Source organism: Somniosus microcephalus, chromosome 32 (genome assembly GCF_052327205.1).
Source record: "Somniosus microcephalus isolate GS21.2 chromosome 32, FLI_Smic_1.0, whole genome shotgun sequence".
NCBI classification, from domain to species: domain Eukaryota; kingdom Metazoa; phylum Chordata; class Chondrichthyes; order Squaliformes; family Somniosidae; genus Somniosus; species Somniosus microcephalus.
The window spans coordinates 9006286-9021434 of record NC_141018.1 but is presented as its reverse complement, the minus strand read 5'-3'; the positions used below and the strand labels follow the sequence as shown (position 1 = coordinate 9021434).

Sequence of the window (15149 nt, the reverse complement as noted above, 5' to 3'; positions counted from 1 at the left end):
CGTGCAAAATGGGTTGATTAGTAATCTCAGAGTAAAGGATCCTCTGGGGAAGAGTGATAATACGATAAATATTTCACTCAAACTCAATGTGAAATTCTAAGTCTGACACTAGAGTCATAAACTTAAATAAAACCAATTACACAGACGTGAGGGGCGAGTTGGCCAGGGTAGACTGGGAAATTAGATTAAAAGGTATGATGTTAGATAAGCAGTGGCAAACATTTAAAACAATATTCCAAAATTCTCAACAAATATACATTCCATTGAGAAATAAAAACTCCACAGGAAAAGTGATCCATAACTAAAGAAGCTAAGGATAGTATTAGATTAAAAGAGGCTTGTAATGTTGCGAAGAATAGTAGTAAGCCTGAGGATTGGGAGGGCTTTAGAAACCAAAGGATCACCAAAAATAGAGGCAGAGAAAATTGGATATGAGGGTAAAATAGCAAGAAGTATAACAACAGATTGTAAGAGTTTCAAGTATGTAAAAAGGGATAGAGTAGAAAAAGTAAGCGTTGGTCCCTTAGATGCTGAGACAGGAGAAATTAGAATGGGGAGTAAGGAAATGGCAGCGACATTAAACAAATATTTTGTATCTGTCTTCACAGTAGAAGACACAAAAAGCATATCAAAAATAGTGGGGAAACAAGGGGTTAATGAAGGTGAGGAACTAAAGTAATTAATATCAGTAGAGAAAAAGTACTTGAGAAACTAATGGGACTAAAAGCTGACAAATCCCCCGGACCTGACGGCCTACATCCTCGGGTTCTAAAAGAGATGGCTGCAGAGACAGTGGATGCATTGATTGTGACCTTCCAAAATTCCCTAGATTCTCGAACAGTCCCAGCGGACTGGAAGGTAGCAAATGTAACCCAGCTATTCAAGAAAGGAGGGAGAGAGAAAACCGGGAACTACAGGCCAGTTACCCTGACATCAGTCATCGGAAAATGCTGGAATCCATTATTAAGGAAGTGGTAACAGGGCACTTAGAAAAACATAGGATTAGACAGAATCAACATGGTTTTATGAAAGGGAACTCGTGTTTCACAGATTTATTAGAGGTTTTTGAGGATGTAACTAGCAGGGTAGATAAAGGGGAACCAGTGGATGTAGTATATTTGGATTTCCAAAAGGCATTCAATAAGATGCTACATAAAGGTTGCTACGCAAGATAAGGGCTCATGGGGTTGGAGGTAATACATTAGCATGATAGAGGATTGGCTAACAGACAGAAAACAGAGAGTAGCGATAAACGGGTAAGTTTCCAGTTGGCAGGCTGTAACTAGTGGGGGGCCACAAGGATCCGTGCTTGGGCCTCAGCTATTTACAATCTATACTAATGACTCTGATGAAGGGATCGACTGTAATGTTTTCTGATTATGCCAGGTAGGAAAGTAGGCTGTGAGGAGGACACAGAGCCTGCAAAGAGATATAGACATGTTAAATATGAGTGGGCAATAAGGTGGCAGATGGAGTAGAATGTGGGGAAATGTGAGGTTATTCACTTCGATAGGAAGAATAGAAAAACAGAATAGCATTTAAATGGTGAGAAACTATTAAATGTTGGTGTTCAGAGAGATTTAGGTGTTCTTATATAGGAAGCACAGTTAGCATGTAGGTACAGCAAGCAATAAGGAAGGTAAATGGCATGTTGGCCTTTATTGCAAGGGGTTGGAGTACAAAAGTACAAAGTCTTGCTACAATTGTACAGGGCTTTGGCGAGACCACACCTGGAGAACAGTTTTGGTCTCCTTATCTGAGGAAGGATATACTTGCCTTAGCGGCAAAGGTTCACTAGCTTGATTCCTGGGATAAGAGGGTTGTCCGACAAGGAGAGATTAAGTAGATTGGAAATATATTCTCTGGAGTTTAGAAGAATGAGCGGTGATCTCCATGAAACACAAAATTCTGAGGGGATTGACAGGGTAGATACTGAGAGGTTGTTACCCCTGGCTGCTGATTTTAAAACTAGGGGGCATAGTCTCAGGATAAGGGGTCGGCCACTTAAGACTGAGATGAGGAGGAATTTCTTCACATAGAGGGTTGTGAATCTTTGGAATTATCTACCCCAAAGGGCTGTGGATGCTGAGTCACTGCGTATATTCAAGTCTGATGGATAGATTTTTGGACTCTAAGGGGAATCAAGGGATATGAAGATTGGGCGGGAAAGTGGAGTTGAGGTCGAAGATCAGCCATGATCTTACTGAACGGAGCAGGCTCAAGGGGCCATATTTAATTTTTTTTAAATGTTTAATTCGTTTTATGGGATGTGGGTGTCACTGACAAAGCCAGCATTTATTGCCCATCCCTAGTTGCCCTCGAGAAGGTGGTGATGAGCCGCCTTCTTGAACCGCTGCAGTCCGTGTGGTGAAGGTACTCCCACAGTGCTGTTAGGGAGGGAGTTCCAGGATTTTGACCCAGCGACGATGATGGATCGGCGATATACTTCTAAGTCAGGATGGTGTGTGACTTGGAGGGGGTGGTGTTCCCATGCGCCTGCTGCCCTTGTCCTTCTAGGTAGAAGAGGTCGTGGGTTTGGGAGGTGCTGCCGAAGAAGCCTTGGCGAGTTGCTGCAGTGCATCTTGTAGATGGTACACACTGCAGCCACGGTGTGCCAGTGGTGGAGGGAGTGAATGTTTAAGGTGGTGGATGGGGTGCCAATCAAGCGGTCTGCTTTGTCTTGGATGGTGTCGAGCTTCTTGAGTGTTGTTGGAGCTGCACTCATCCAGGCAAGTGGAGAGTATTCCATCACACTCCTTACTTGTGCCTTGTAGATGGTGGAAAGGCTTTGGGGAGTCAGGAGGCGAGACACTCGCCGCAAAATACCTAGCCTCTGACCTGCTCTTGTTGCCACAGTATTTATGTGGCTGGTCCAGTTAAGTTTGATTAATGGTGACCTCCCCAGGGTGTTGATGGTGGGGGATTGAGTGATGGTATTGCCGTTGAATGTCATGGGGAGGTGGTTAGACTCTCGTTTGTTGGAGATAGTCATTGCCTGGCACTTCTGTGGCACAAATGTTACCTGTCACTTATTAGCCCAAGCCTGAACGTCATTCAAGTCTTGTTGCATGCGGGCATGGACTGCTTCATTATCTGAGGAGTTGTGAATGGCGCTGAACACTGTGCAGTCATCAGCAAACATCCCCATTTTTGACCTTATGTTGGAGGGAAGGTCATTGATGAAGCAGCTGAAGATGGTTGGGCCTAGGACACTGCCCTGAGGAACTCCAGCAGCGATGTCCTGGGGCTGTGATGATTGACCTTCAACCACCATAACCATCTTCCTTTGTGCTAGGTATGACTCCAGCCAGTGGAGCATTTTCCCCCCCGATTCCCATTGACTTCAGTTTTACTCGGGCTCCTTGATGCCACACTCGATCAAATGCTGCCTTGATGTCAAGGGCAGTCACTCTCACCTCACCTCTGGAATTCAGCTCCTTTGTCCATGTTTGGACCAAGGCTGTAATGAGGTCGGGAGCCGAGTGGTCTTGGCAGAACCCAAACTGGGCATCAGTGAGCAGGTTATTGGTGAGTAAGTGCCGCTTGATAGCACTGTCAATGACACCTTCCATCACTTTGCTGATGATTGAGTAGACTGATGGGGCAGTAATTGGCTGGATTGGATTTGTCCTGCTTTTTGTGGACAGGACATACCTGGGCAGTTTTCCACATTGTCGGATAGATGCCAGTGTTGTAGCTATACTGGAACAGCTTGGCTAGAGGCACGGCCAATCTGGAGCACAAGTCTTCAGCACGATAGCCGGGATGTTGTCAGGGCCCCTAGCCTTTGCTGTATCCAGTGCGCTCAGCTGTTTCTTGATATCATGTGGAGTGAATGGAATTGGCTGAAGACTGGCTTGTGATGATGGGGACCTCGGGAGTAGGCCGATATGGATCATCCACTCGGCACTTCTGGCTGAAGTTGGTTGCAAACGCTTCAGTCTAGTCTTTTGCACTCATGTGCTGGGCTCCACCAGCATTGAGGATGGGGATATTCTTGGAACCTCCTCCTCCAGTTAGTTGTTTAATGGTCCACCACCATTCACGACTGGATGTGGCAGGACTGCAGAGCTTCGATCTGATCTGTTGATTGTGGGATCGCTTAGCCCTGTCTATAGCATGCTGCTTCTGCTTTTTAGCATGCATGTAGTCCTGTGTTGCAGCTTCCCCAGGTTGGCACCTCATTTTTAGGTACACCTGGTGCTGCTCCTGGCATGCTCTTCTACACTCATTCTTGAACCAGGGTTGGTCCCCTGGCTTGGTGGTAATAGTAGAGTGAGGGAGATGCTGGACCATGAGGTTACAGATTGTGGTGGAATACAGTTCTGCTGCTGCTGATGGCCCACTGCGCCTCATGGATGCCCAGTTTTGAGCTGCTAGATCTGTTCTAAATCTATCCCATTTAGCACGGTGGTAGTACCTCACAACACAATGGAGGGTGTCCTCGGTGTGAAGACGGAACTTCGTCTCCACAATGACTGTGCAGTGGTCACTGCTGCCAATGCGGTCATGGGCAGATGCATCTGTGACAGGTAGATTGGTGAGGACGAGGTCAAGTAGGTTTTTCCCTCGTGTTGGTTCACTCACCACCTGTCGCAGGCCCAGATTGGCAGTTATGTCCTTCAGGACTCGGCCAGCTCGGTCAGTAGTGGTGCTACTGAACCACTCTTGGTGATGGACATTGAAGTCCCCACCCAGAGTACATTCTGTGCCCTTGCTACTCTCAGTGCTTCTTCCAAGTGGTGTTCAACATGGAGGAGTACTGATTCATCAGCTGAGGGAGGGCAGTAGGTGGTAATCAGCAGGAGGTTTCCTTGCCCATGCTTGACCTGAAGCCATGAGACTTCATGGGGTCTGGAGTCAATGTTGAGGACTCCCAGGACCACTCCTTCCCGACTGTATAACACGATGCCTAATGGCCTAATCCTGCTCCTAATGTTATGTTATGACTGGGTCAGTAAATTAGACCGGGGGGGGGGGGGGAATGAATGAAAACTTTACTTTGAATAAAGTCCTGCACTGACGTTGTCCACATAGATAGAATAGTAATTCAATCCAATTAACAGTATTGCCTGCAAATACAGGGATGAGAAAGAAAATAAATATGTAAAAGTAAAAAAGGATTTACAGTGACATGCTCAGCACACTGAAGTATAACATGGGTTAAGTGAAAGTAAGCCTAATTCAACATGTGTTGTTGCTCATTTGACCTGCATGTACCCATGGAGAAAAAACACAATGCCTCCCATTACGTCCCTCCCAGCTCAAAACTAAAATGGGCAGTGACTTACTGGAAGTGCACAGCTATGGAAATGTTAGTGATTAAGCTTTAAATGTACATTAGTTATGAACACAGCTTCCAGACACACAAAACCAAAAACTGAAAAGCTATCAAATATACATGACATGTGCAGCGTGCATCGTGAACAACTGATAATGTGGATTCGTTTCAAGGTTGTAGAGCAATCTCAGGTTTCAGATGACGTTCATAAACTGCTCAGGCTTTGTTCCTTGGTTCAGTCATCTAAACCACTAAATTATACAGCCTTGTAACCACTTGCCACTAAGTTTTGATAGTATTCAAAAAAAAATTTGGGGAGCAGATGGTTACAATTTGTCTTTAGCTAAGGGATGGGACCTCTGCCTTTTTAGTTAGAAAATGATGCACAGAACATAAAAGAATACACACCAATCAAGTTGGTATAAAGCATCATTCGTAGCATTCACATCTGCACAAAGATTCAGGAAAAAGGTTATTGCTGTATGTGTACGCAAGTGTAAACTTTCTGTTGAGCACTCAGCGTGCACACTTGCTCACCAATGGAAATTGTGCTCCTGCCGGCTCAGGGCACAGGCTAGATGCCTGTGATCAGAACATTTACCCTTATGGGCGTCGCTTCAAAACTAAGAGACTGAAAATCATGAGCTGCACATGCACGGAATGAAAAATTTTACCGTGTTCAAAAATTGAGTTTTGTTTTTAAATACACATTAGACCTTTGAGAGGGGCAAGAAAAGGAAGACATGATGTTTCTTCGCACTCTTGTCTATAGGAAGGATATTCATTACAACTTCCTAGGGCAGACCACAGCACTTGTAAGACTTGCAATATTTTTCCCAATGATAAAAAAGCATTGCCAGTGGTGTACGCGCATTTAAATATTCGCCCATCTGTGTTGCCTGCTCTGTAATGATGTCATATACAGGAAACTTTGTGATATCCAGCACTGACGGGACCGGCGTGTTGCCGATCTATCAAAACTGCCGGACATACAAAGTTAATGGTGAAACATACGGAGGTTTTCATCTCCGTATCTGACAACAAACACTGTTGCTTAGCAACAGCTTCTGAAGAGTCGGCTGCAGCTGCAAGCGTCTGTAGCTGAAACTGTTGCTATAGCTACAGACCTTGCAGTGGCTGACTGGGGGGAAAAAAAGAACGAGATCTAAAAAAACTTACAGAAAACGGCTCCTGATTTTTGCCGTTAGATCGAGTATTCCGGACATACAACCTCCGGATAAACCAAAGTTTCCTGTATAAAGCAGTGGAAACACTAATGATCAAACAAAATGTCGACAAATTTGAAGCAAGCTGTATACATCAACCTTCAATCTCGCTGCTATTTCTCACTTAAGCTTAAATATAAATGAATATATGGACAAAATGGAATGCAATGTTGCCCATTATGAATAGGAAAAGGTGCAAGCTGCAGCAGAGGGAAGTATAAAACTGACCAGAGGCCAGAAATAAAAAACAGAAGGAGCCATGTCTGTCGACAATCAACTGAAGCAACTGCCAGGCGTAACCTCCTTGAAACTCAAACAGAGCCAAGCCAACCCATTATCATCTACTGCTATTTAGGTGTGACCCTTTCTACCAGTTTTGTCACATAGAACTACAGTACTTTATCTGTTCAAACACTGCAGGCAACACCCAGGTTCTTGGCAGAACAAGCTCCTGTGAAATTGTAATGTCTTTGAATGTGGAGTTCCATTTACCCTGAACAAGTATATTTGTTCAGTAGCCTTTTATTGTTCCTTGTAAAAAAAACTGAAAATTGACATGATTGCATTTTCAATAGCTGTGTTTTCGATTTGATGACAAACCAGCTTTTAAAAACAGTTTTCACCCAATACAAACTTATTGAGGAATAGAAGGTTATGCTGATAGAGTTCAATGAAGTAAAGTGGGAGGCAGCTCATGTGGAGCATAAACACCAGCGTAGACCAGTTGGGCCGAATGGCCTGTTTCTGTGCTGTAAATACTATGTACAGGAAACTCTCGATTTACCGGCACCCAAACAACCAGAAATCTCGGTTAACTGGCAAAATTCAGGAGTAGGCTCAGTTAAGTTTTTCTCCATATTCGTGGCCGTTTCTTGATTCTTGGCTGTGTAATCGGGGGTGCCTGCACTTGTTGCTAAGCAACAGGGACACTTGGCAGTGGCCGGGCTTCTTGCACCTGTTGCTAAGCAACAGGGAAGCCTGGATTTGTTACTGTGTACGGAGCTTTCGTACCTTTTAACTATAACTTTCTGTAATCCGGACTTTTTGATAAACCGGCACCACGCCGGTCCCGGATAAAAAAAGAGTTTCCTGTAATACTATGTAAAATGGGTGAGATGACAAGAACCAGGAGAGACAAAATCATTAACTTTATAATGTGAATTATTTGAGTAAAAACCGGTTAGATTAAGTAGAACACAAAAGTAAAATTAAATTCTAAACGTCCAATAGGAAAGAAAAGCAAAAGAAGGAAAGAAGGCATTTATATATTTTAAATGATGGCTGGTTCAAACGTTCCACACATGACTTAAGCACAGTAGGGTTCAAATAACATGACAGCCAATGTTTCCACTGGAGCTCCCACACAGCCAGCTCACCGGCTTTTAAATGGGAAAAACGGCCTATGCGCGGCATTTTGAATGGACCGCGCACCCAAAAAAAAGTCAAAGGGAACATTGGTGACCGCCCCATTGTATCAACACAGAACTTACTCTTCCTGGAACGGACAGTAGTACGTGTGTCAATCTCAAGGGAGTTATGAAAATCTCAATGTCCTGAAGCTCCTTCCCTGCCACATCATATCGATGAAGTCGAAGTGCAGATGAAATGAGCACCATCATCGAGTACATTAAATCAGCATAACCAACCCTACCCACAGTGCCCGATTTGAACCATCCATCCGTGTGCGCACTCTCAATGGTCATGCCCCGATCAAAAATCCATGAAAATGAAATCTCCCTCCCCTTGCAAGCAAAAGACCAAAACACCTTAAAAAGCAGTCACAAAACTCCAAACAACCAGCCCCTGAACCGTGCGTGTGGCGTGGGCCTGCAGTGGCCAGCGCAGAAACAACAACTGAACCTAATTCTCCCAACATCATGCAGACCCAAATGCACCACCAAGTAAAAGCATTTAATGATTGTGGTTCAATGACACTTAGAATATTTTCCAAATTTCCTGCCCCACTCCTCCGCTCCACTGACAACTGTTACTGGCTTGAACCTTCCCCTCCCCACACCTCCCAGAAAAGCAGCATTTGAAATTTTGCACTGGCATTCTCGCCGCAAGCCCTCCCCCAACCACAAAGGACCATATCTGTCTTGGCCCTCCTCCCAATCCCTCCTACTAAGTAGCATTTTGAATCCAGGCACTTGCTTTCTCACCCCCAGCGAGGACCATTTTCTATCTGCCAACCTCTACTGAGCTTTATTTTTCCTCTCCTCATCCCTTCACCTCTCACTCCCACCTCCTTCTCCTCCCCTCTCTAGCCCCTCACCGTTCTTCTTCCCATCTTGAGTTTCTGATAGCCAGCCAAGTTAACAGTAGATGGGACAATATTTGTTTCAGTTCATAAAGTGCTTTCTGCAAGGTGAAAGGAACAGAGTAACAGGTAGCATCAGAGTGACTTGGTTCATTCTGTACACAACTCTGAACAAACAGAATAGCCTTTTTTTTTTTAATTCATTCACAGGATGTGGGCATCACTGGCAAGGCCAGCATTTATTGACCATCCCTAATTGCCCTTTCAGAGGACAGTTAAGAGTCAACCACATTGCTGTGGGCCTGGAGTCACATGTAGGCAAGACTAGGACATTAGTGAACCAGATGGGTTTTTACAACAATCCGGTAGTTTCATGGTTCCCATTACTGATACTAGCTTTTTATTCCAGATTTATTTAATTAACGAAATTTAAATTCCCCAGCTGCCGTGGTGGGATTTGAACTCTTCTCTCCGGTTCATTACTCCAGGCCTCTGGGTTACTAGTCCAGTAACCACTATGTAACCGTTGCCGTAAGCATTCAATCCCACAGTCTCGGGATAGTACTGCCTGACTGACCCGTTTCAAAAAAAAAACAGCCTGCCTTCCTTGGTGTCTGTGTTCTGTTTTAGTCCCGACTGTTTACAGTCAGAAAAAGATCAAAGACCGCCCAACACAATGGGTGCAAGGGGTTTATTTCTCATGGAGCCCGGCCATCAAATTGCCTATTGTTTTGTACCTGGGGTAAGAAAAACAACTCCCAATGAGCATATTGACATCGGATTCCAGATTCACAACCCAAAATGGGGAAGTAGCGAGACACTAACCACTAAAGCAAGCTTTAACGCCAGGCATTTTAAAATAACTCATTGCTAGGTCCTTTATGGATCCTTCTGTGGAAAAACGGTCAAAGAATCCCGAAAGGCGACATCAAGTTATTTTTGTTGTATTGCATTCCTTTGATCCCAAGTCAGGTTGCCAACCCGCCAGGATTGTCCCGGAGCCTTCAGGAATTGAAGATTAATCTCCAGGACACTGCGGCGAGCAAATCCAGGAGAAAAAAATCACATGGGCATTTTAAAAAAATTCTTCCAACACTTTTTTTATTGGTTATAAAAATGTTGGAGTTCGGAAAGAAAAGGCTGTTTGACTGACGGTCAAGAATCATCCAAGCGGGTAATGAAGAGTCTGTTGACGTTCCGAGTGGCCGGGGGTAGGCGTCGGGCTGGGGGAAGGTGTCGGGCCGGGGGTAGGTGTCGGGCCGGGGGTAGGTGTCGGGCCGGGGGTAGGTGTCGGGCCGGGGCAATGGACATGTTGGGCTGTGGGTAGGTGTTGTGCCGGGGGTAGGCGTCGGGCCGGGGGTCGGCGTCGGGCCAGGGCGGGGCAATGGACATGTTGGGTAGGTGTTGGGCCGTGGGTCGGCGTCGGGCCGTGGCGATGGACATGTTGGGTAGGTGTTGGGCCGTGGTCGGGCCGTGGCGATGGACATGTTGGGTAGGTGTTGGGCCGTGGTCGGGCCGTGGCGATGGACATGTTGGGTAGGTGTTGGGCCGTGGTCGGGCCGTGGCGATGGACATGTTGGGTAGGTGTTGGGCCGGGGGTCGGCGTCGGGCCGGGGCAATGGACATGTTGGGTAGGTGTTGGGCCGTGGGTCGGCGTCGGGCCGTGGCGATGGACATGTTGGGCAATCAATGGCAGTTGGAGGGGGGATCTCATGTGATGAAACCTCCAGGAATCCATCCAGCTACAGCTGCCAACCCCAATACTAAACAACTTCTTTCTTCCACTTTAACCCAGCACAATGCTGCGTGACAACCGATATCAACTTAGCCAACAAGTCAAAAAAAACTTCCCACTTTCAGAATACATTGAAGACAAAAGAAAAATCTACTTAAATGATGTTCAATCTAAAAATTCCATATTGTATAGCTATTGATCAGTTTGAAAAAATACTAATTGTCAGGTCAATGCTACAAATAGACATTAAAACTAACAGGATTATAACAATACTTACTCCCTTCTGGAACAACCAGAAGGTGCAAACCATCCAGCGTAGCTACCACCGCTTCACTGTACAGATTCTTCCACGGGATCTTCAAAGTAAGCTTGTCTAGAAATGAAAACAGCAACAGTTATCCAACTGGAAACAAAACATGGCATATACACAGCAGTAAGAACACTGGCTTAGTTTTACATAAATTTAACTTGTTTAAAAAAAAAAATCACCAGGCTTAAAAGAAACCAAGACAAAGACAATTATTTCTCCTCTCTTCTATTCCTTTAAATTAAACAGACGAAAACGGTGGAAAATCAATGCAACACAAACAACCATGAACTGACAACACGATGTAAAACACACAAATTTGTACAATTTTCTTCAGGTGATAGAACTATGGAATTTCACAGCACAGAATGAGGCAGTGTGGCCCATCACGTCCGTGCACCTCTCTGAAAGGGCCTTCATATACCATTGCCCCAATATATATATTTTTCAAATGTCTATCCAGAAGGGGCGGGAACGAGGGCGCAGGGACGAGGGAATAAATGTTTGCCAAGACACAATGAAGACCCCCTTCTCTTTCTTGAAAAAGAGAGGAATTTTTTACGTGCATCTAAATTTACTGAGTAGGGCTTCTTCCATCTGATGGATTGCCATTTAAGGCTGGTTTCCTAGTCAGCACTGAGCTGCAACTCAATTATCCATCAATGGAGCCCCCACTATTATGGCAACTAGAACTTTCAGCCGTGGCTCAGTGGGCAGCACTCTCACCTCTGAATCAGAAGGTTGTGGGTTCAAGTCCCACTCCAGAAACTTGAGCACAAAAATCTAAGCTGACACGCCAGTGCAATGCTGAGGGAGTGCTGCACTGTCAGAGGTGCCATCTTTCGGATGAGACGTTAAAGCGAGGCCCAGTCTGCCCTCTCGGGTGGACGTAAAAGATCCTGTGGCACTATAAGAGCAGGGGAGCTCTCCCTGGTGTCTTGGGCAATATTTATCCCTCAATCAACATCACTCAAACAAATTATCTGGTCATTATCACACTGCTGTTTTATGGGAGCTTGCTGTGCGCAAATTGGCTGCCGCTTTTCCTATATTACAACAGTGACTACACTGCAAAAAGTACTTCATTGGTTGTTAAGCGCTTTGGGACGTCCGGTGATTGTGAAAGGCGCTATATAAATGCAAGTCTTTCTTTCTTTCAAATAATGCAGGTTCCATAGTATGTGCTCAATGTGTACACATTTTAAAATGTTTCCTGTTTTATTCTAACAAAACATCACCTTTCCCACTTCCATGCACTGCTGCATTCAATGCCACTCAATTTAGTCAATTCAATTTGAGTGCAATTTTAATCGACGAAATACAAAACTATGCTAAATATTAACACATTGGCTACTGTGGACTAAATATCTACAGGAACAGCAAAATTAGAGGCATGGCAGTTTACACTCTGTATTTAGATCAGATCCTTACTAGTCAAAGCTTAGGCAAAGTCTTAAGCCCAGTGGGTTACATTCCTGGCTGAAAAGTCATAGTTAAAGAGCAAAACAAAACCGTTCAGCCCAGTGACTAGCAAAGACCATAACATACCTATCTGTCCAGCCTTGATTTTAAAAGGGACACCCAAATCATTCTGTTTGGGAAGAAGAACAGATGAAGTAAAAATAGTAATTTTGGTACAATGTAGAACACACAAATTTAGATATTTACACAAAACTCCCACCAGAATTAAATATATAAAAACAATCAAAACCTAGGGCAGTCGAACAATTCAGAAGCAGTATTCGCCTCAGCCTCCCCACACAAGAGGCACTACATCCACTCACTGCTATTCTCAATTATAAATTCCTTCATCACGTCTATAATGGGATTTTGCCTGTGAGGGATGGAATCAGAGTCTCGAGTGAACTATCGACTGCGAGCCAAATGTAAGAGCTTCAGTCTTGTCAATGTTAAGCTGAAGAAGGGGAGGAGTTCGACACTCAAGTTGTTCCTCTACCAGCAGCATAAAGCACTGTAACAAAAGACTCCCAACAGGCACAGATCCCTCCTTTACTAACAGTAGCAATAGTGGATCCCACACAGCACTGCTCACGATGATATAGAAAACATGTGATTTTGAGAGTCAGGGACATCGAGAAACCAACGTGGCCGCTTAAAGGATGTGGAAGTTGGATAGGTGCGGAGACCGATTTTCACATGGAGCACAAATCTGGCGGGTGGGAAGCAGAGCATTTGCACAAATTCATGGAAATGAGAACTGCATTGATGGTAAGGGGTCTTCAACAGGGACGAACTTGACACTGTTGTAATGCTAACAGCGGTGGATTTCAGTCGCACTCTCTCATGTTCTGTTTGGCGTGTAAAACGATGTCCAATTTTGCAAAATTAGCTTTTGCATCCAACCTTTTTTTCTGAACCAGAAGAAATATAAGTAAAATGTTTTGCTTTGATCACGAGCAGATGTCAAAGCTCGCAATTCAGTAGAATGGGCAGGAAAAAATAAGTCACCCAATCAATTCAATTCAATTCAATTCAAATCGCTTTATTGGCATGATGACAAGGTACATCTTATGTTGCCAAAGCATCGAAAAACATTCATGGTTGAACACATAAATATAGATCTATCCATACAGTGTATAAACAGATATATCCCTGAGTGTATAAATATACATTCATATAATTTGTATATACTCTTTTCTTATATTTAGTGGTTGTCCCTCTGTTTATGGCAAGCTGTAACATAGTGTGCCGCTAAGGTTACACAATTTCTCTCTTCCCCTAGTAGGTATGGGAGTTTTTGGTCGTCATTCAAATTTCTGAATTCCGGGCATATTTTTGTGAATTTTGGGTAGAAATTCTCCCTTATGCCCTGATATTTTCTACAAGCTGTGAGGAAGTGCATCTCTGCCTCCACCACTCCCTGACTGCAGTGAGAGCATATCCTGTCCTCTCTTGGTAGCCGGGTCTGCCTGTGTCTACCTTTTTCGATCGCCAGGCTACGTTCACTAAGTCTGTACATTGTCACGGTTTTTCTCAGTTTGCTATCCTTTACCATGGTCCGGTAATCAGCCATGTTGTATTGTCTGTTTAGGGCCAAGTAGCAATTGAGTTTGTGTTGGGTTTTTGTTGTTTCTGCCCAATATGACAGATATTTTTCCTTAGTGACGATTGTGTTGGGTCGAATTCTTTGTGTTACGCTGTCACTGTCCTGGGGCTGGTTATTGTTAGTGGTGTTAGTAGTTACTTCACTGAGTCCCAGGACTAGTTGACTGAGGGTATTCTTCTTTATGGTCCTCTCTTGGCATTTCAGGGCTTCGTAATGATAGCAGTGGGGGTTGCTCATTTTTAAGTGTTTCCAAAATTTGGTGGCTCTTTTTTGGATAGTGATTATTAATGGGTATTGGCCTAGTTCTGCCCTGCATGCATTGTTTACTGTTTTCCGGAGGATACTTTTACAGAATTCTGCATGTAGGATCTCAATTGGGTGTTTGTCCCATTTTGCACATTCTTGTTGTGTTAGCGGGCCCCACGCCTCACTGCCATAGAGTGCAATTGGTTCAATTACTGATTTAAAAATTTTGAGCCAAATGCTAATTGGGATTTCTATTTGGATTGATTTTTTAATGGCATAGAAAGCCCTTCTTGCTTTCTCTTTCAGTTCATTCACAGCCAGATGAAAATTTCCCGTAGAACTGATTTTTAAGCCCAAGTATGTGTCGTTAGTAGTTTGTTCAATTTTGGTTGTTCCTCGTGTGAAATTTATTTTAGGTCCCTGATGTCTGGATCTTTGCTGGAACACAAGGACTTTGGTTTTTGGGGGATTTATTGTCAGGGCCCAGGTCTGGCAGAACGACTCCAGCAGATCCAGGTTCTGCTGTAGACCCTCCTTAGTTGGTGACAGCAAAACCAGGTCATCTGCATAGAGGAGGAATTTAACCTTGGATTCATATAGGGTGAGGCCGCCAATCACTCTCAACTATGTACTTACCTACCTTCTGTGCTGCACAGATACTTGCCAAAAAAATCTGCCATGCGCAACTCAAAAAAATCCCCATGTACCCACACACAAACTGGACAAACCAATATGGGAAGGCAGGAGTACTTGGAGGAAATATTGGATATTTATTTTCTTCCTATATACAAGGGACTCTGCAGTGAATTTATGTACCCTTTCAGTGATCACAACTCCAGCTGGCTTCAGATAGGTATGCATCAACTCAGAATGTCGGCAATATTTATAGTAAAAATTGGTTCAGGATGTCCAACAAACCCCCTAACCACTATGCACACCAGGTGTGACCCATACTGAGTTTACACTCCATACGGTGTCAAGCAGAAGCAGTGCGAGTCTGTCCATTCCAGGGAATCTCACTCCCATT

The 15149-nt window shown here is 44.3% G+C and overlaps 1 protein-coding gene across 3 annotated transcripts in view; it reads right to left on the bottom strand.

Annotated features, from left to right (window-relative positions):
• Positions 1 to 15149, bottom strand: part of vps13c (vacuolar protein sorting 13 homolog C) — a 339126-nt gene that overhangs the window by 306787 nt on the left and 17190 nt on the right. For all 3 annotated transcript variants that reach the window (XM_085972079.1, XM_085972080.1, XM_085972081.1), the window contains exons 3-4: positions 12358 to 12400; positions 10780 to 10875 (exon numbers count right to left, since the gene is read on the bottom strand). In XM_085972079.1, coding sequence (XP_085828205.1) covers positions 10780 to 10875; positions 12358 to 12400 — 139 coding nt within the window. The remainder of the gene's footprint in view (positions 1 to 10779; positions 10876 to 12357; positions 12401 to 15149) is intronic.